At 37.4% G+C, this 22681-nt stretch overlaps 1 protein-coding gene across 3 annotated transcripts in view; it reads right to left on the bottom strand.

Annotated features, from left to right (window-relative positions):
* agap3 (ArfGAP with GTPase domain, ankyrin repeat and PH domain 3) overlaps window positions 1-22681 on the bottom strand; it is a 145930-nt gene that overhangs the window by 21684 nt on the left and 101565 nt on the right. For all 3 annotated transcript variants that reach the window (XM_008434265.3, XM_008434268.3, XM_008434264.3), the window contains exons 12-13: window positions 18398-18547; window positions 9714-9869 (exon numbers count right to left, since the gene is read on the bottom strand). In XM_008434265.3, coding sequence (XP_008432487.1) covers window positions 9714-9869; window positions 18398-18547 — 306 coding nt within the window. The remainder of the gene's footprint in view (window positions 1-9713; window positions 9870-18397; window positions 18548-22681) is intronic.

Here is a 22681-nt window from a genome sequence, read left to right as displayed (position 1 = left end):
TAGTTAAAAACAATATTGTCACACAATATGTATTTCTACTGTATAATATTTATTTACCATTTTTATCTCTGACAAATTTCAAAGAAATAGGGATATTGCTACTGTATTTATCTTAATTGCTTCTTTGGTATGCTTGTTGAAGATAATTACAATCTTGACTAATATATATATATATATATATATACTGCTCAAAAAAATAAAGGGAACACTTAAACAACACAATATAACTTCAAGTAAATCAAACTTCTGTGAAATCAAACTGTCCACTTAGAAAGCAACACTGATTCAAACTGTCCACTTAGAAAGCAACACTGATTGACCTGACGAGGGTCCCCGTTGTCAATCTGTGTTGCTTCCTAAGTGGACAGTTTGATTTCACAGAAGTTTGATTTACTTGGAGTTATATTGTGTTGTTTAAGTGTTCCCTTTATTTTTTTGAGCAGTGTACATTAAATATAAACAATATATTGTGTTTGCTTTACACAACATTTTACTTCTGCTTTTATTGTCAGCAATGTCAAGATCAACCAATGAAATAATAATAATAAGTGAGCATTGAGGTGACAGGATTTTTACATTTATACTTTAGGCTTTGTCTTACTAGCTATTTATGATGATGTAGATATGATGGTTAACTTCATCAAGTAATGTCAACTTTTTAAAAACTTATGTAAAAAATTTCTTTATTCTTAATTTAATTTTAATGAAATGAAAGAAATTTGACGACTGTTAATCTGCCTCTTGTCGCTTCGCATAGTGGATGAACTGACTTACAAAGTCTGCTACACATTTTACTTGGTTACAGAAGAAACATTTTCAACTATTTAAAATTTGCAAAAACATGGACAGTCATTAAGTAAAACAAAAATAAGCACCTATTGCCCTCATTAAGACAGTATTGACTGAAGATTTGGCTATCTGTGCAGATAGGTCAAGAAACCACATGTTCAAGCATCAAAATCAGATCATTAATAAATAAATGTAAAATATATCATCAGATATAATGAAAAAAGGGGCAATAAAAAGAATCAAATATATATATTTTTTTGTTGAATAAAAGCTGTGTCAAATTTGCGCCTACATACAGGAAACTTGTATCTCTCCAATCACTTAATGGCTGTCGGTAAATTTGATGTGCTTGTTTGACCCACAAAACTGACCGGAACATGAAAGAGCAGCAGCTGACCTGAGGATGTTGATTCCTCCTTTTTACGTTGCAAGTGCAGCAGATGCACCGCAGAGGGCTTGTGGACCAGATTAGCACCTCAGGGCTGTGGTGCTGAGCCCAGCTGTGTTGTCTATAAGGCAAACTCCATCAGGCATCTACTCTGTCTAAGCCTCTCAAAGCCCTCTGGAGATGTGTGACAAACCCTCAGAAAGGACTCGGCTGACAGCTCGTCACCTTGAGGACTCGGTGTTTGATTAATTTGTGCGAATGTTCAGTCGGAAACGGCAACAAGGTGCGGAGAAACACAAGGTGAGTTATATTTTTGTTGTTTTTTTTTTTCGGTGCATTGTGTTGCACCGTATGCATGCGTCAGGCAGTCACTTAAAGAAGTGCTCGCCGTTCCCCGTGAATTAACGAGCAGTTGGGAAGAACAGGCCAAGGCGGTGCCATCTGTAAATGTCACAGGCACTGCTTGCTCATTTTACACATCATTAAAGCCAATATTCCTAACCTGTATCAGAGCAATCAGGAGCAGGCCATTACTGCGACAGGGGCCCCGAGGGAACCACGACCAAACTCAGAGAGAAAAGAGCAGCGAAAAAAGAAAGATACTGAGCACACGCTTTCTATCTGTCTGACACACATGTGCACACACCTCTGCACACTTTCACATGCATGCTCAAACAAGCAAAGAACTAACTTCCAACAATGAACAAACACATGAAATCAGCACCAGTATTGCTGCGCTAATAGCTACTGCATTAGCAACTGCGACAAATGAAAACGGGGCCAATTATACAAGTATCTGTGGGCAGTGTGCATAGACCCCAAATGAGAATCTTGTTATTCCTTTCTCTTCATACTGTGGTGCTCAGAAAGCTAAGCCATTACAAGAGTGGAAGCTCCAGGGACAGCTTTGGGAAATGAGAGTGAGTCTGGGAGTGACAAAACAAAGTATTGAGATAAACACCCACCATTAGCACAGGCAGTTAAACCTCCATTTCCTAATCCTCAGCTGGACTCCAGAGGATATTAACCCTCAGTTTACTAAGGTGCAGGACAATAGGATGCTCAATGTAAACTAAACACCTCAACTAATAGCCACGTGTTCTTTTTCTACTGACTTAAAACCCACACTACTTATGAAATTCACTGAAAGAAAGTAAAAAAATGGTACACATTTTGATCTGTGAACAAACTCTGTCCATTAGGAGTTTCCCAAATGAATTTTCAATCTCGGTGCAGAACAAACCCAGTGTTTTTCCAATTAGTGATAATACCATATAGTAAGGCCTAACCTGCTGGGCTGAGAACAACATGTATTGGCAATGAATTGATGAAGAAAACTCCAAAACAGCTATACTGCATCAGTAAGGTGTTTGAAATTAAGTTACTAAAAGGACAGATGTGACATCTTGAGACATCTCTATGGTTCATTCAGATCATAAGAGAGAGAAAGACTTTCAGCAGAAACCAGGAAGGCTGAACACAAAACAGCAAAGGATTTTCTCTTTTGTCCATTTGAGATTTCAATCTTTGCTATGGAACATATGAACCGGCAATTGTTGGCAGCCTTTTGGAAATATCAGCGTTCAGGTTAGGATCTGCATTCTCTAGAATGCACAGATAGAGCCAGCTGTGTTTGGAGTAATAGCTACAATAACCGTGCTAATTACCAAGATGAGACACTAAAGAAGAGTTTAGATTTATAGCCCAAGCCCTTATTTGCATAGTGGTCGGGTCGGATCGGGCTCAGGCTTCTGTGGCTCGTTTAATAAGCCCACAACACTTAAATGACATAAAACACTAAACGGGAATGCACACAGTGAAGTTGTGTTAATCTACTTGTAATCTAAATAGAAGAAACGACAGATTACCCTGATGAGGAAAGAAATGTCCAGAAGTTAAGTAGACTTAAAAAAACTGCAGCACACTGCACAACTAATGCGTACATGAACCCGCCCCGTTATGTTCGTTTGATCCCAGAAGATTTGCACTTGACTCACCCTGTGATTACAAAAAGCAACAAAATGGAGCTGGAAGACCTAAAACAAAATCTTAAAGAAGTTCAACGTAGTACTTAAATGGTGTTCTAAAACTAAGGTCAATAAAGACTTAATAAAAAAAAATCTAAAAAATCAAAGGTAATCAGTCAGGTTGGATTGGGCTTAGACGCAAAGTCTGTGCCAAGTTGGATTTTTTTTTATGTCTGATCTAAACTCTATCCTATAGCCAATTTAAAATGTCAATTCCTTTTAGCATTTTTATCTTTTTTTAGGAGTGTTAGTAAAGCCCTGTTTCACAGAGACTCATTGTTCACATAGTTGCATGACATAACATCTATTGATGGCTCCTGGCTGGAAGGGTAAAAAAAGAAAAGAAAAACACTGTTGTTCTGATAAAAGCTTAACAAAAACTGAGGATAGTAAATCTGTCAAACAATTCTTATTGGTACATTGCTATGCTAAATACTACAAAAGGATCAAAAGTCTGCACTGTGAGCAGGCCAAAAAAACCCAGCCATTATGTTGATACTAAAATAGGCCTGTATTTAATAAGAGTGCAGTGCAACTCTAGGGTTAAATTCTGAAAAAGCACCTTGGAATGTATAAACATACATTAATAAAGCCTTGGGGGGCACAACCATTCATTCTCTATAATTAGTCACAGGAAACAGCAACAAAGCTCATTATTCCATTGTTCTTTGACTGCAGTGCATACAACTTGTCTTGACCTTGATGGATAATGTGCAGAAGGCTTACTCTGAATGCAAGATCAAATTACGATAAACCGAGAGAGGTCAAAAGATGTCAAAAAATCTGAGCAGCTCAGTCACAAACAAGATAAGGCTTGTAGGTTATAATCAAATTTAATAGAAGAAATTTGCTCATCACTACCTGTTGCTGACCTTTGGCTTTATGTACAGAATGCATTTAGACTTTTGAACATGAAGGATAAGAACTTTTTTCACGCAGTAGGTTTTACAGCAAAATTATGTCTGCTTCTATTTACAACTGCTTAAAAATCCTCAGCTTTAAGCAATACTTTTAGCAAAATATGTTTTTTATTTGGTTAGGGCAAGCAGATGAAACTGACAACATTTTGGAAATTGCTTAATGTCTCTTATTCCCAAATTCTTCCTCAATTTCTTATAATTTTTGGAAATATGAGTAACATTTGTTACCAACTAAATTATTTTGACAAAAAAAAGTTTCACTATAGTTCAGGCTTGAATATTTTTATTTTTCTGTTATTGTATTTCTTAGTTATTGTTTATGATTTGTAAGTCACTACACTGTTAACAGCTAAAAATTGATCATTGTTTAAAACTGGGATTCTTTGTGCATCTTCAAAGAAAATTAAACTTCAAAAATACCAAACAGACTTCAATCTCAGAAATCCCTATCCACACTTGAAGTAGACTGAAATTCAACAGGAACTGCATGTTCTTCTGTCACATAACAATGAAAGCTTTAAATTTATCATGCCGCCATCAGCAATATTTTGCAAGCACAATGATTTTTAATAATTGTGACAAAAAGTAAACAGTACTATAGATGCGTTTACATCATTAAAAAAGGCTAAGGTCTTAGAATGGAGTTAATAAGTCGATTGGATTCATCTAACTCCATTGGATAAAAATACCTTCATATTCTAAGTAGGTTTGCTTATTAAACGATAAACTAATCTTGAAACTGATGTACACACATGCCAATGAGAAAGGGTGAAGATGTTCACCTTACTGCAAAGTCAGTGACTCAATGCTTTTAAGATATAAAAAAGGTAAATCATTTTCAATATTTCATTTAAGATTTTTTTTATATATTTTAATATAACTATGATGATTGAGCTGAATTGACTATATTTGTGTGCATAAATTGGACATATTTTAGCAAAGTGACTTGAAACAATGTTGGTGGTGAATCTGCACCTTATAAATAAACTGAACTTAATGGAACCAATTTGTATTTAAAAAATGGAAATATTTCATAACTATTAAACCTAATTGTTGCCTAAACTAAGCAATTTGTTCAAGGCGGTTCAAAATGGAGATCCACCATTATGAGAATTTGGGCTAACATCAATATCTGAAATTAATATAGCTGTTATTGCTGATTACTGATATTTACCAATATTTGTATTTCTCTAGCCTTTCGACACCATGAAAAATGACCACATTGCCTCGTTGCTTCAGGCAAACACCCCAAACTCATCATCACATGACTAAACAAATACCACATGACTAACCTCCTTCCATCCCTCTTCAGAAATGCAAATGGCAACAAGATGGAACTAAATGTCGGTTGTTAATATCTGTCCAGTTATATTTATCAGACTGATATAAACTGTTAAAAAATGACCAACATCCACTACTATGAGATGAAAATACTGAGCTCTGATGCAGTCGTTGTCCCCAAATAGTTTTTAGACATAGCGTTAAGATTGTTTATACGCTTTTTACTTTAAGTACTTATAATACTTTGGGGTATCCCAGCTAAAATGTCGACTTGAATCTGATAGAAAATAGGTGAACTGAGGTAAAGATTAAGGTGATGCCAAAGAGGCCTTAAAATATCAACAATGTGCAACTCATTGCAGAGGATGAAAGGTGAAAATTGCCAGTCGAAACATAAGAAGGCTTTTACTACCGTAGTGCCACAGAATAACAGAAATAATTTTCTTTTTAAATCATACTGCAATTGAGTCTGCATATTTTTCAATCACTAATACCTATATGAACGTCACAGCAATTCTTTTAGAAATTTCTACTCTAATAGGCTTTTAAATTTTAAGGATATGTACAACTTCCTGTTGCTGTAGTTCTACATTTATGTACCTGCGCCTTTTATTTGACATCTCTAGAAATCCCTATATTCCTTGTAGAAACTGCATTAGGATTACAAAAAGTATAACTTCAAATGAAAATCAATAAACCTGAAAATAATTTTGAACTCTAATTTAAAAATACAACATTATAATTTGAAAAAACTAAAATACACATGTTTAACTGTGTTTTTTGCTGTAGTAAAATCTTTTTGCTATAGTAAAATAGCAGATTTTACTATAGCATTAAACCCATTGCCGAGTTGTATTTTTAAGCAATGCCAAAAAATCAAACTAACGTGAGTTAAATGTGATCTCTCAGGACCTGAACACCTTTGGACATAAAGGTATTCTTTTTGTCTCCCTAATTTCTGTGACCTTAGCAAGAATAAATAACATCCTTCATAAAAACTTGAAACATCAGGAGCCTTTCATCACAATTTGCTTCCATTAATTCAATTCCAAATTCGACTCACACTAAACCCAAGAAAACAATGAGCATTTGATGGTTTTTTTGGATTCTTTTTTCAAAAAAAGAGAAATACATTAATGATGCTCTCTGACAGTCTGCATTAATCAGAAGGGCTCCCCCTGAACACAAGTCTTTATCGGCCATCGATTTTCCAGTGGGTTTATGGCGAGCGACACACGGAGAGAGCTCGTCGCCAGGCGGCTGCTGGGAAACACATTACGGGGCTGTCAGTTGTCTCGCCATGCATCCTGCATCATTCTTTAAGCACATGAGAAGTTCATTACAACACACAGCTCTGACAGTGCATAGGATATTAGGGCCTGTGTCCCTTGCACACAATCTTAAAGGAACTTCAGTACACTGTCCAGAGGAGACTTTATGTTTATATGGCTTGACTTGCATACATCAAATCATGACTTTCAAGAATTTGTTTTTCATTCTGTAATTGACATAATAAATAACAGGTTGCAGGGACATAATAAGAACAACATTTTTGTGGTATTAAAGACCTCAATGTCAAGGACAAGTCTATCTCACAAAGCTCTGTGTAGCTGCTGCCAGCATCAGACTTCATCTGATAAAGTAACTAAATGTTTCTAGTATAAAAGTGAGGGCTTTAAGCTTAATGCTCTGCACCATTGTTTGGGACTCTTATTTTGAAGTAAGACAGGAAGCAGTCCTGGAATTTCTGCCTTAGTATGTTTTGAGTTTGCTGATGTCACTCGATGAGGACTGAAAGAGTCTCCACCATTTAACGGTACCACCAATGGCTAACTGCTTGCAGCTAACATTGCTAAACTAAAGGGATCTAGAGTTCACCTCATCAGCTCAAGTTCAGAAATGAAACAGATTGGTCAAACCTCAACTATATATTTTTGTTGTAGAAGTTGTAGAACTTTTGCAAAAGCTGAATCTTATTTGTGAAAGACTGAGAAACACCACTTTATAAAGAAATGTCAAAAATTGATAATAGATGAAAAAAAAGTCATTTTAAAAATAATAAATATAGCAGGAGGTTATTTCATTTTTTGATTAAGTCTATCAAAACTAAAATAAAAATACAGTTTTAACAATTACATTATTGATAATTACATGATCAAAACAGTCATAATATATTATTTTAGCTTTGCAATTATTCTTGCTTTTCTATGTTGAATAAAAGCTGTTAAATCATGTATTGTTTTAAAACATGTGCCACTACTGTTATACTGTTATGTTTTTCTAAAAAAAGAAAAAAAAAAAAGAAAAGAAGAAACAAAACCAAAAAACTGTAAGAATCTCAAACCAGACCATTCCTATTTCTGATTATAACTAAATAATAGCCCTTTTGCCATCCTGGAGTCGACTCCTTCTAAGTACCGGCAGTGGTGGTACATTCAAAAATGATGCAGCGACAGTTTCTCCAGGCTCCAAAGAACATCCCACACGTCCCATGCTGACCAAAATGATATCTCACCTTAAAACGCTCGTGCTGTTTTGATTTATGATGCTTCACAACTACTAAAATTCAATTTCAGACCGCAGTGCATGCCTCTGATTGCCCTGTAAATGAGATAAACTGATAGCAATTTATTCAAGGATCCCACCTCTCCTCTTTATTTTTTTATTTCTTGCCTTCTCTCTCTCTGTCTCTCTCTCTCTCCTATTCTTCTAACAGGACATGCAGCTCATACCCTTAGAATTGGGTGAATCCAATATTTAAGCAATATGTCTGTATTGTGGAGCGTTCAGCTGAACAGACATGCTGATGCTAATAGAAAACCTTGCAGAGAAGAATGAGATAGATAGAAAACAATGTGCATGTTTGATGATGTGAGAAACATTTTGAATCTGCCTCCTCCGGTCTGATTGCTCTTAAACTTCTTCCTCAAGAAGTCCAGGAGTAAACAGACAAATGGATGAGGTTTGAAGATGTTTGACAAAGCCAGCTGTCACTCGGCTAAGAACTTCCATGTGCCAGGAGATGCACATTAAGAGCTAAGTAATGTCAAATAAAGCTCAAGTAAGGATGCTGTGAGATGCAGGCTGATTATGTACATACATAGAGCTGCAGCTCCTGACATACTGTCAAAACATAAATCATGATGCCAGATCCAGAATATTAAAGTATTTGGCCCAGTATGACTACTGAAACAGAGGTTGATATCGCCACATAAGACTCTATAGTACCACTTATGTCACACCACTTATCACTGTGATGCTGATGATGTTCCCTCTGTCCAACAATGTGGTCAACAGACCCATTCAGACTTTAAAGAGGAGCTGTCAGAGACTGGGATAAAAAAGTATAATGATTATAAATGCTAAGCCCCATTTAGGAGGCGTCAATGCCATTGTTGTTGTTATCCAGCATATCAATCTTGTTGATTGATCATCCCGTTTGGGTGACATCAGTTTTATGGCCTCTGAAATGCGTCTCAGTGTTTTCACAATGCCATCCAATTAGGGCTCTCCATTCATCATTGGGCTGAGGAATCATTATTAATTGGGTGGAGAGCTGACTGCCACTCCCCTGCTGAGGACGGCCACATTCACTATTCATGCAACGGTAAAATAAATTGGGGCTGAACAGGGGGTCGCATAGAGACACAAAACTACACACCTTTATATTCATCATATACACATAAACTCTGAATAGAGATTACTATCAGGTGTTTTTTTTTCTCTTTTGTTTCCATCATGATAGTTTGTGTTCTTGTAATATAGAAATGCAGTAATGATAACGTCTCTAAAACGTTCCATCCAGTGGTGTGTTGTTCTTCAATAACAGATATACATGAACAATATCAACAGAGCTGGGTAATGAAGTATGCGTTTCTAATGTTTATATTTCAGAAAATACAAAACACACTAACAAAAATCGCTTCAAATTCTGCTTAGCTGTGGGTTTGTGACATCACAATCGGAGCATGAACGAACCAATCAGCTGTTGCCAACACACACAACATGTTTGATGTATTTCTGCAGATTTGTAAGTATTTGTTTCTTGTTCCAGTCCCCCCAAAACACATTTGAAGGAGGAGGCTGGTTAAAAACACACCAACCTATAAAGAGTGAAAAAAAAAAGCTAGTAAATGAAAGTCAAAACAATTTTTAATTTTTAAAATATATCCAATGAAGCAGCTATATAAATCTATGCTAATAGTTTGTGTTGGTGGATTTGCCTGTTAAAACCGTCTTTGTTTTCTGTTGCTCTAAGAAAATGACCCACAGTTCAGAAAAATAGTAAAGTTATGTCCTTTGTCATACCATCGTTGCCCGCTGATAGGCCATCCGGCTTTGTGATGCCTGTGCTCTTTTTCCGCCTGTGTTTCTTGCGGTTGGCGTGCGGCGAGGGAGGAGGCTCAAGTTTAGGACTGGTGGCACTGCCCATGCTGGAAGGAGCAGGATCAGTCATCCCATTGGCTGAATGAACACAAAGCAAAACTTGATAAGAAAAAAATAATGCATGCTTTTTTATTTATTGTTCAGAAATACTTAAGGCTATGGAATGTTTTTTTAAAAAACAAAAAAAACATGAAAGTATGAAATAACAATAAGAATATAATGTCAAAAAAGAAAAAAAAGTTTATAGCCTAAACTTAGACTTTGTACACTCCATTATGCTCAACATTAAATATGTTATCTTTCATTAAAATTGTTTTTAAATATAGTTAGAATGTTCAGTTTGATTAGCCATGAATTTAAAATAATGACATTTTACTTTTGATTTATTTTGTGTTGAGGGCAACACACACCCCTGTTGAAAATGTGAAGTAAAAATGTAAATTCAGGCAAAGTATTAAAGAAATGTAAACTATTGCTTCATTTAATAACAATGTTAATGTTAATAATAAAACGGTAAAAATGCATCAGTTCAGCTTTAAAATTAAATAAGAATTCAGTGACACGTCTTATGATTGATTTGTAGCATCATCTCTGCTCTGAGAGGACTGTTTGTTGAGGCATAAATGGACATGAGGGATCTTAAAATGTCACGATGAGTACCAAATGTACACAATCATTTTTTTTTTTTTTTACATTTTAAGCCTTAAAAATATTACATGTAATCTGATTTTTCATCTTAAGTTTGCATGCCTTTTGCTTCTTCCACTTATCCTTTTTTTATTATTTATTTATTTATTTTATTTATTTCTTTATTTTTTCATGTTGTAATTTTGACAAAGGAATTAGGGTGTGGTTGTGTTGTGGCAAAGCTTTAAAACTCACGATGCAGGGCGACAAATACCTCTGTCAGAAGGTGTTTAACACCCAACATTGAAAAGTTCCCACAAACCAGTGGGAAAAAAACAAAAACAAACAAAAAAAAAAACTTGGGAAATTGGCTTATTAATAGGAATCCAAATTCCTATTACCAGCTTCCTTTAGGAGAGTACATGTTTAATAAGCTTTAAAAAGTTTTTAAATAGTTGATTTAAATCTTTTATCTGCATAATAACATTACATAATGTTATGATGCTTAATGTACAAGTTTCTTTGTAAAAGGTGCTTCAGTTAGGTAATATATATGGAAAAGCAACCGACTGTGAGAGGTAAAATAGACTAAGGAAATTTGGCATGGTAAATGTACTTTGTTGCTTAATTACTAGGTAAGTTTAGGAAAAAAATGAGTAAAGTTATGATGATAACTTTAGTTGATTGTAATTTACGTAGGCTGTAATTTTAAATGAAAATGTCCTTAAATACATTTAACAGTTAATGTTTTGCAGATATGGACCTTGTGTTAACATGAGAACATGGCATTGGCTCAATGAGGAAAGTAAATACGGCCCTACAGAGACCATTGTAGAAATGCACCAATATGAATTTTGAAACTGAAATTAATTCCTGACATTTATAAGGCTTTTATGATACTGGTTTTGGACAAATTTTGGACAAATTTGATATCCCCCAAGAACTATAATATTTAGCCTGTTAAGACTTTCTATCTTGAATTGTTTAAATTAGGAGCTCATGCCAAGATTGAGAGACACTTGTGTCTCTAAATTATCATTCATCCACCCATAAATAACAGATCCAGGTGAAAAACCCAAATATTTCTCTCCAAAGTGAGGTGTACAGGGCATTCAGATTAGCTCCCAGAGCCGTCTAAATTGACTCCTTTTGATGTGGAGAAGAAGCTGCTCCATGTTGAGCTTTCCCCTTGATGACAGAGCTCTCCACCCTCGTTTTAAATACCATCTTGCATCTCTGCCCATTCTCTGAAACATCATTAATATTGGAAACGGCCAACTTTGAGTCTTTTTCAATCAGTAACAGCATTCACACTTAAGAGTATAGTTGTCAGCAGGACTTAATAGGATTAAATGGTCAGAAAACTGTCAGATTTCTTTCTTCGTGTATGTGGATCCTAGTAACACTGAAGATTACAAAAACGAAAACTTCCTGAACTTTAAATTAAAATGTGTAACATACAAATAATGTCAATACACTGGGAAGCAGCTCAGAGAGAAACTTCAGTTTTAGATGCTTTGAAGGACATGTATGGGTCTGTGAACGAATGGTTACTTGAATTAGCCTTTGGCAAAGCTCACTATATGACTGTCTGAGAGTGACAGGGGGCTAAGAACCAGCTTTGTTTCTTGTAAGTGATTTTATAAATGTGATATTAACCTGTGCTACCGTCGGGCAAAGGGACAGGAGGGATGGGAAGATAGCAGGGGTTTGTCAGCTTGCCATCTTTCTGATTTCCTGACATTTGACATCACTTTCCCTTCTTTCCCCCTCCGGATGCCATTAAGAATTTGAGAGAGCGGGGGCCAGAGGCCTGGGGGAAGTGAGAAGGGAGGGCCGGTAGATGGGCCCCATATTGCTCTCTTCTTACCACCCTGTGTGGTGCTGGCAGCATCCTCCATTGTCTCCCATCAAAAGCTCATTGTAGTGTAGCAAACTCCATTCGTTTCCTTGCGCACCGTCCCAGCCTCCAGGGGTGGAGTGCAGGAGGACAAGGGACTCAGGGATTATTGCTGTTTTTGTTGCCAGTTGCACATGCTGTAATGTGCGCCACTGTGCCATTAGCCAGTGTACAACATTAGGCCTAATTCGGTCATTACCTTTAGGGAGACGGGGCTGTCTTGGAGGAGTAAGTTGAGCACAGCAGGGGGCTGAAGATGCTTACAGGGCGGGGGAGCTCAAGAAGGCTGGGGGTGGGGGGGACACACTGTTTGAGACTCAAATATAGAGGATAATACCTGAGACACACATCATTATGTTTGTCCTCAACTTAGAAATTAAGCTTGATGAGCTGACATAAAGAAAAAAATAAATAAATTTGAAGTATTTATTTCTACTTTTTTGAAGTCATATTTTACCATAAATAATATTGATTTTTGGTAAGCAACCACACTGATTATGTGCTATTACACACACGCAAAAAAAAAAAAGAAAAAAAAAGGAAAAGAAAAAAAAGAAAAATGCTGCTTTCGCTGGAGCACATATATTAAGCTCTCTGGTGCTTTGAATGGCAGCGCGCAGCCACACATGTAGCAGCCCTTCGTCGAGGCGTCTGTTTCAATTTTCCTGCTCCCTTACAACAGCCCCCCTGAGACAAGTCATTAGCTGGCTCAGACAGCTGGGGGCACAGGGGTCCTCCGTGTGCACCCTCCCTCCCTTCCTCGCTCTCTTGCCTCCTCCCTTTCCATACCGACTTTTGTCCCGCCAGCACAGCTCCGTATGGCGGGTGGAAGACATGAGCTCCAACCTGCCTCTGAAGTGACACCCAGCATTTGTTTAATGTCGCTTGAGGTTAAAGGGGAGGGCTGCCCCTCGGGGGGCCCCAACCGTGTCATAAACACCTCTAATTATCAATTTCTGGGCCCTAATGTTGTGGAAAATGACCCGGGTTCTTTTCATTCTGCACCTGAAACACGCTCCAGAATCTGTAACACAAAGGTAGAGCTGCAAAGGAAACGGAGCAGCGACAGGGAAGCATCTGAAACCCAATGGATGCATATGAACCATTTCCTGTAAGTGGTTTTAAGCTCTAAACTACGCCTAGCTGTTAAATAAAATTTGTTAAGATGAGGATTATGAAGTTGAAAGTAATCTGATTGAGAAAGCCCAGAAATCACAGTGGCATTATTAGCCGGCTGTTAGTGTGTATGAGGGCCATCAGGACCAAGCTGGGTAATGAGTTGCACTGGGGATCAGGAGACTCTTTACCACTCAGCCACGATCACCTGGGCAGCAGAATAGGTACGAGGCTAACCTGTGATTACAGTGTATTACACTCCCACCACGTAGATGACAGCTTAAACGTGCTTCAGGATGAAGGCTGAGGGTGAGACAAAGAGAGCGCTGCAAGCAGATTCCTGTCTTTATCAGAGCCACACTGAGAGAGAGATCGAGAGAGCTAGAGAGAGAGAGAGAGAAAGAGAGAGCAACGGTTGTGGGGAGGAGCTGGGGTGGTGGGGGCGAAGGAAGGAGGGAGTTATTTCATTTTTATTCAAGAGGCTCAAGGTAAGGAGCGCCATGATTCCCCCAGGCCCCTTGACACGGCAGCACTGCCTGTCCTCAATCAAAGCCAACGGCTGCAATTAATGGCAAAAATTAGAAACAATCACCGCCTCCCCCTTATTATCCTCAATTAGAGCGTACTAATCAAGGCCTGATCGCGCTCTGCTGCTCTCTCCAAACTAAATGTCAAACTTCATTACAACCTGGCTTAGAAATCAAACGCCCCACACGCTATCACCCTCGCATCGGGAGGCCGACGTATAAAATAAAGTGCAGAGGAAAGAGGCGATCCGTGTGATAAGGAGCTGAATTGGAAAGTTGCTACTCTGTTTATCAACTGCAAAGGAAATTCAGAAGAGCAGATGGTTCGGACACTGACCAAGTCCAAGAAAATACATTTCTTGGTGTGCTAAGTGATGAGAAGTTGGAAATATCATATGAGACACTGTCTGTAGAAGACAGAAATAATAGAGTGTTAGGTATAGCAAAACATTCTGTAGCACAATTCACTCCATGTTCTTTACTGCTCAGCTGCTTTGTGCCGTCATGCACCATATGTGCATGACGGCAAATATTTGGAGCAATACTTACAAATGCTGATTATCATCATTATCTATTCTGCAGAAGAAAGCATCAAGGATAATCTACTTTATAGAGAGAACATACACATCTAAAAAAAAAAAGAATATTAAAATAAAATATTCAAGTTCTCTCATACTGCACAGTTCACATCAAAGCAATTTCCAGACAACACCCACAACTTAAAAGGTGTGGGCGTGCAAATTTAAGGACACAAGTAAGGCTACAACATCCTGCAGTCCCATGCACCATTAAAGACCACTCAGCCTATGAGACATCAACTTTGAGGCTATTCTTTAGGTTTAAAAAAAAATCTTGTGCAATCACTCTCTCTAATTTCCGCGGTTTTTCAGATTTTGAGATGAACTTAACTTTACTCACTCCTTGACCCTGACTTCAGTAACCACCCATCAGCAATCCTATGACAATGCCTCAGATGACTGAACTGCGAGAGTTTAATCCAGGTTCGAAAGATTGAGGCACACGACGGAGAGCAGCATCTAAACAAGCTCTCAGCACATTAAGAATGAGCATCCTTATGAGTAGAAGCAATAAAAAAAATTGGGCCGGGATTTAATCAAAAAAGCAGTGCTCAATATTCAAGAGATGCTCCTACCCCTGCCTCTGCCTTTGCATCAGTACGTTTACAAATGAGAGCCCTCTTTAAGTAATATGGAAATGGTTACCTGGCTAAAATGCATTCATTCTCCTGTGAATCATCAATCTGGTGTTTTTGCATCACATTTTAGGTTATAACCTGCAACCTTCGCCAAGGATAATGGAGTGATTGGGCTTGGTTCAAGTCAATTCTAATGGCAAAACACGAGTACCCTCTCACAGTGGAACACCCTCTATTGATTATGGAAGACACCTTAGGATGAAAGATAAGCGAGCTGCATTTCAATCAAGTTTATGTTTTCTGATAGACCAGTCACATTTTACACCACAGGTGCTGCAAGCTGCCTTAATTCAGACTGTGGAGATGAAAGGAGGGATATAAGTTCTTAAGCCCCAAAGACTTTCCTCTTAGTGTAAAAGTCTTGAACTGTCTGCCCTGACTTTGCACTGATTACAGCAGCACTTTTTCTCCTATACACCACATTCTGTCATTTGGCACATTTCTGCTGTTGTTTTCAGCTCATTTGCCACATTCAAGATCATTTGTGGTTACCTTAAAAGTAGCATGAAAATAATTGAAGAAAAGTAGAATAACGGAGCAAATTGTGAATCTGATTTAGTTGAAGTCTGGCTGCTGGTTAATGAGCTATGTTAATAGTTAGGGGCTTTTCAGTTTAACAAATATGAAAAAGGAAAAATTCCACTCTTCCTAATTTCCAGGGCGCAATGTTTAGGAAGTCCTACTTGTGCTGTGCAGCTTGGCTTCTTTATTCGCAAACATTAAACTATAAAACTGTTTTTATTTCTGTCACAGACACAAGCACGCTTTGTGGAAAAAAAAAAAAAAGGAAAAAAAAAGCGCACGTACAAACAGCCAACACACACTCGTGTTCATTTATTTGAGGACCCCACGAATCTAAGTAATTCTGCTTTGGGCATGGTGCTGATGGGAGACGCGGGGGAGGGGAGGAAGGGGGGGTGTGATGGAAGTGCCTGCGTCCAGGCAGAATTGATCGTTCGGCAGCTCCAAATGATAGTCAGGCTTGTCTGCGGAACCACGAGGGCCGTGCAGTTGGACTCCAGCAGCGCTCGTAAAGTGCGCTCTTTAAACTGCCGGGGCCCCTGGGAGCCCATGGGGAGGAGGGGAGCCGCCGCCGCGCTAATGAGAACTACCAGAGTGCAAACATGCATGGAAATGACTGTTATTCTGTTGATGTGCATTTAAGTGCTTTTTTACTGCCAACCACAAAGAGAGGGAAATAACTGGTGATGAATGGTACTCCCGAAAAGCATTCATTTTCCTCTTCGGAAGAAAGGAGACGAAAACAGACGAGGTTGGAGGGGGTGTGGGGAGGAGACAGAGAGTAAGATGGAAGGTAAAGACAGGATGGTTTCGGTTGGTGGGGGGGAGGGGGTGTCAGATTTGGTGAATATATTATCTTACTATACGCAAGTACACTGACAAGGCGGCAGTAAGCGGGGATGCATCGATGGCAGAAAGTTAACCTTCACTGTTCCCCTCCTCCAAACAAGCTGCTTCTGTCAAAGAGCAGCAGCCAAAAAGGTCACAGCGATCACAGCCCTGATCACACAATCATGAAAATTAGGCTTGTTTCATCTACATAAAAAAAAAGAAAAGAAAAAAAAAAGGTTGAAAAAAGCTCAATTACACTGCTGCACTCTAGATCCTTTCTGTTTGTTTTCATCTTGCCATGTGTAACAGAAATTGCACGGGACTTGAATCTGCGACTTAAATCCAAGTCGCTCTTAAATTGCAAAAGCAAAGACTTCAGACTTGAATTAGACCTATGCTCTAAAGACTCAACTCGGGCTCGAGGTCCGACATTCAAGCGCTATGAGAAAATTATCAAAATTGTCCCCACTGATTTACTGCAGTGTATACAATAAGGTTGTCACAAAACTAAAATTTCAAACTTGATGCCGGTAAAAAGACAAACACTTCCTACTTGATGCTATTGATACTGCGAGAAAGACAACACAGGTTTCATTTTAATAAAGGTCAAAACATCATTATCACAAACAGTATGACAACATTTGTAAGGTCCTAATTTGTAAAAGATATCAATAAATAACAGGCAGGTACACTGGAATATGTTTCATATAATTGTATAAATCAACTTCCTCCTCCTCTGTCTGCTCTTTGTTCCCGCTCTACATCCATAAAAATTCCATTTCAACTTTTTTGGGATTTGCTTCCGATAGTAAAACAAAAAAGAGAAAAAAGGGGAAAACACCTTGTTGCCATGGTTTCACATCATAGCAACTGTCCAAAAATAAAGAAGAGCAAAAATTTGTCTGGCTCCACAGCATCCAAAAATCTGAGGGAATAATTGTTCAAAAAAAGGAATGCTTCAACCAAAAAGATAAAAGTCTACAAAAAGACCAAATTGGAACTAACCAAGCTGGAATACTAATATTAATTTGAATTTGATTGAGCTACTCCAACATACCACAAACATTACTGATGCAATTATAGAATCATTCTGCAATGCAAACACTTGTGGAGATTAAAAAGGCAGTTTTTTAAATTGATTTTGATGCAAATGTGCATCTTAAAATGTGTTTGTTTTACTTTAGTTCAACATCAAAATTTAGGTTTCTACAACCCCAGAAAAAACATTGGTTAATGTTTATTAATGGCAGCTTCCAAGTTTGTGAGTTTTTATTGAATGCCATCATCGAGAAAGCATTTAGAACAAGGCACCGCAGCTCCGACAGAGAACAACACATGTTCTTGTTAAAATGTGTGCTTGATTTGTTTGGGATGTTCGTGGACCTCGAAATGTTATCTTTTTAGGACAGCTGTGTGAACATAATAAGGACCACACACATAACTCAAACAGATCAGTGTTCCATGAATGTGGGTGGTATCAAAACTAGATAAACTGAATTTGTTTTCAAGATCTCAACTTCTGGTTCACTAAAATAAAAGATTATTTCTACAACTTTTTTTCTCCTAACATGAATGTACGCTTCCATTTATAATATTTAAAAAAGGAAATCAAAATTTTTCTTTTTTTAGAAGTTGAATTAAAAAGCTTAAAGATGTGCAGTGTCGATGTTTTAAATAAGGCCTAAGGAAAAAGCTTTTAATCAATATTCTTCAGTCATTTTGAGGTTTAGGCAGACTAGATGTCATGCATCTAATGTGAAAATACTATTCATTAAAGACTTGACCTAAGTCTTGGAATAACTTACTAGTGAACATCTATACTTTGCGGGACATTTATCAAATTTTTAAGGTAGTATGGGGTGCTTACGGGGTCCGCTGTTTGTACTGGTGTTGATGGCTTCATTCCATTGGTCAGCACTGGACACGGAGAAGGAGCGTTGGTGCATGCCGTCTTTACTGCCGCCAAACGCTGACCCACCCGCTTGTAGAGAAATGCTGCTGTTGGAGTGAGTTGCACCTGTAGAGAAAGTGACAAAAGCACGAAAATGAGTCAGATTTTGTTCATACTGGTCCAACTTTGTTTTGGTAGTACAGCAAAACTTAGCCAAGGATGTTTCACAGTGTCACCTCACATGAACAAAGAATGGAACAAATTTTCTTCTTAACACTTTCCCTACTCATAACTAATTTAAATCTGATATGTATTTATTATCTATGTTCTTCTAATTTATTTCAGTTTTGTACAGAAAAAAATATGTGGGAGAACATCATTGTTGCGGTGCAAAGAAACTGAGAAAGACAATTACTGTCTTTATTAATTGTCATCAAAAACCAGTCAAAAAATTGGCTGGGTGTGTTTCTGATATTTTGATACCCTTGACATTTTATGGTAGATGAGTGTTTAAATGTATATATATATATATATATATATATATATATATATATATATATATATATATATATATATATATATATATATATATATGTTCTTGGCCACATTTTTTTACTTTGTTTTTGAAGTGAAACAGAACTGTAAATAAGAAACAGCGCCTTCTACAGTCACGTGGCCTGTGCCTTTTATGCAAATTGGAATATCTCTTAGACAGTGATTTTACTTGCATTTAATTGCTTTTAATAAAAAAACAAAAAAACTCAAATTTCTCCTCATTCAATTTATTTCAGTTTTTATTTGTATAGCGTCCAATCACAACAAATGTCTCCCTGCATTTTACAAAAATCGTCTCTTCTTGACCACTCAAGGAAAAAACAAAAAACAAAACAAAAAACACTAATGTTCCTATGTCATATTTTGCATTTTAACACAAAAAAATCCAATAACATTGTTTGTTGTTTTTCATTACGGGTTTCTAAAGAGAACACCCAAATTACCAAAACATACATAGAGAGTGGTCCTGTTGGTTTTGGTTCTAGTTTGAGGAAAACAATCTAGTCAAAGTAATTGAAACATCCAAACAGCTTGTAATGAAGTGATATTATGCAGTTGTTAACTGCCTTTTGTATTTTAAGCTGCACCTTACCAGCACAGTCACCTTATTTCTACACATATTTCCATCAACCGACCGCCCCCCTCCCCTTGCACAGACACAAACACATGGAACCCTTTTCCCTCCGCCTCTGCCTCTAATTAGCCCTTAATTAACAAGATACACTCTGAACGCTAATTATCTCGCTTCATCCCTCTGACTGCCACATCGATCTCCACTGGCGTCAGCAGGCGTTCTCTCCCTAACTTCCAATCAGGCGAGCCATGGACGCCTGGCTCTCTTTACTAATTCATGGGCAAGGCTGCGCGGTGTGGGGTCCTTTCCCTCTTATGTGAACAGTTGCTGCCGTACATCCCAACTACACTGAGAAATTCATTGATGTGCATCAAGGCAGAGAGTGCATTCGGATCGACGGTGACATTTTGTAACATTTATTTCTTAACTAAAATAAGAGTTACTTAAATATTTTTCTTTATCCTCAAAAGTCACGACTGTAGTTCATGCATGCTTGCATCAAAGCAGCACAGCAAAAACAGATCAATCTTGTGAAGCTGATCGAAAACAAAAAAAAAAAAAAGGTTAAAATTTGTTTTATTATGGGACAAATTTTCTTCACATTGCTTCATCTTACAGGTAACACAAATCAAGCCCCTTTTATCTGCTAATTACAAGACAATATCAGTTTTTGATTGAGGTGATGATAACAGAAAATATACTCTGTGGCTCGTGTGTAAAGTAAACTAAGCGGCACGGGTGCTTGTTAGGGTAATATGTCCTACTCATTATCTAGAGTAATAAGTGTATCAAATTCACATAATCATGTCTAATTAGTATCAGTAATTATCTTGTTGGGCCCAGGAATATTAATCTTCAGGTCCCAGAGGGGAGGGAGCAGAATCGCAGCAAGAACGGGAGACAGAGCGAGGGAATCATGCTGAGGAGCACTGACTAAATTAGCATGCTGAAATCAGAGCAGAGGAAGAGGAAGGGGGGTGAGAGGGGGACTTGGTAAGGAAGAATAAAAAGGAAATCTAAAACTTTGTTTTCAAGAACTATGAATGAATAACAAATAAAACGAGCCTTCCTTCTTTTGTCTGCTTGTATCCTTTTTTTTTTGGGGAGAAAAAAATAAACATAATAGAGATTTTTAAACCTCAGTAACATAATTTTCTTTCCAGATTTGCTAAATAAATATATGACGTTTTGGCTATAAACGAAATAATTTTCCCACTATTAAAATTTGACGTGTTTTAATTAAACAAAAAGAAAGTAAAGTTAGATTTTTTTTTTTTTAAAACCACTAGATAACTACAGAGCAACTTTGACTGATACTTAAAATTCAACAATCATGTCTAATTGTCAAATTGGATGCTAATGATTAATGAATTATACATGGCTGTATCCATTAGTCCCCAGAGACCACTCCTGCATAAAGGGGAGGATAATGTAATTACAGCACAGAAATAATCAGCTTGGGGCATTAAAGGAGAACTACATGCACACACAGCTCCATCCAGGTCTGAGTGAAGTGCACTTTACACCAACAACAATGACCACGATCAAACTGAAGTCCAACGGAAATTACTTCATACCAGCGCGGTCATGTCAGTGGTTGTAACAGTTATCCCCGTGATAAATGTAAATGTATAACTACATAAAGCTTTTAGTCAGATTAATTTAACAAATGAACTAAGCTAATTGGTAGCTGTGCCTTGTCAAAGATTATGTCATTCCAGTCGTTAATGGTTCAAATTCACAACAGTTTGGTAACATTTAGTAATAATAAAAGTAATAATTCTTCATGTGGATTTATTCTGTTGTTTTTTATTTAATTTTTTTTAAATACATTTCCACTGATTCTGATTAAAACATAAAGGCAAAATGCAAAAGTTGTCTGTCTAAAATGAAGAACACATTTGATGCTTTCTAAAATACCGCTTACGAAATTGCACATTTGAGAAAGAAGATGATTTACTAACCTATTAGTTACAGAACCTAAAATGCAAGTTAATGTTCTGCTCAGTTAATATATCTGAATACAAAAAATAAATAAAGAATAAAATATTCTGGCAGGATATAATTGGCATATTACTAGTTAATTAATCATAACAATGATTGCATAGAAATAGTTTTACTACTAATCTGATTATTGTGTTCTGAAATTAGTTAACGTTACTTTTACTTTTTAAAATTCCAAACACTTTTAAGATTTAAGTTGATGATATTGCAACAGACTTCCTTTATACGAACGATACACACTTTTGAGTCATTTTCTGCAAACACTAATGAACTCTTCAAAGTGCAAAAATCCCACTGTGGACTGTATTGTCATGCATATAAAGAGATAACAAAAGCCATATAATGTCTACTGCAGGCTATCCGGGGCTGGGGTGTTAAGTAGAGGCGATGGATTAGCGGGGAGCAGCTCTGCCTTGCTTCTCATTTCTCTTTAGGCCGGGCCGTCAGTGGGCTGATGAGCCATGACGAGGCCTGACCCCTCCGTGGAGTTGTTGCCATTATGTACAAGAAGTGAGATAATGAAGCATTCATGCTAATGTGGGCCGGGCAACACATCATCTGCAGCGGTGTAATCCACCGCCATCATCACGACCAGTGCCCGCATTCCCGCCCCCCTCCACTTCCCATTCTGCTGCGGCAGCTAGTCCCACCACAAGCCACTTAAAACATTTGTGTTCACAGTTGTGCATTCAACACTAAAAATAAGGCCCGAAAAACAACTTTAACTCTTCTTTGGGTTGCTAGTGCTTATAGTAAGAAAACATATCTTAAGAAAAACAACTTTAACCCTTCTTTGGGTTGCTAGTGCTTATAGTAAGAAACATATCTTAAGAAAAACAACTTTAACTCTTCTTTGGGTTGCTAGTGCTTATAGTAAGAAAACATATCTTAAGAAAAACAACTTTAACTCTTCTTTGGGTTGCTAGTGCTTATAGTAAGAAACATATCTTAAGAAAAACAACTTTAACTCTTCTTTGGGTTGCTAGTGCTTATAGTAAGAAAACATATCTTAATGTTTTCTTAGTACAATTAAGAACAACTGCTTTGTTCACACCTAGCAGTGCTTCTTACTGGTTTAATAAAATTTCCTTAGCTATTATTACACGGACAATACATAATTGCTTAGC

The sequence above is a fragment of the Poecilia reticulata genome, chromosome 17 (assembly GCF_904066995.2).
Source record: "Poecilia reticulata chromosome 17, P_reticulata-male-v2, whole genome shotgun sequence".
NCBI lineage: Eukaryota > Metazoa > Chordata > Actinopteri > Cyprinodontiformes > Poeciliidae > Poecilia > Poecilia reticulata.
The sequence above is the reverse complement of the archived record's forward strand: the minus strand, read 5'-3'. Positions and strand labels throughout refer to the sequence as shown.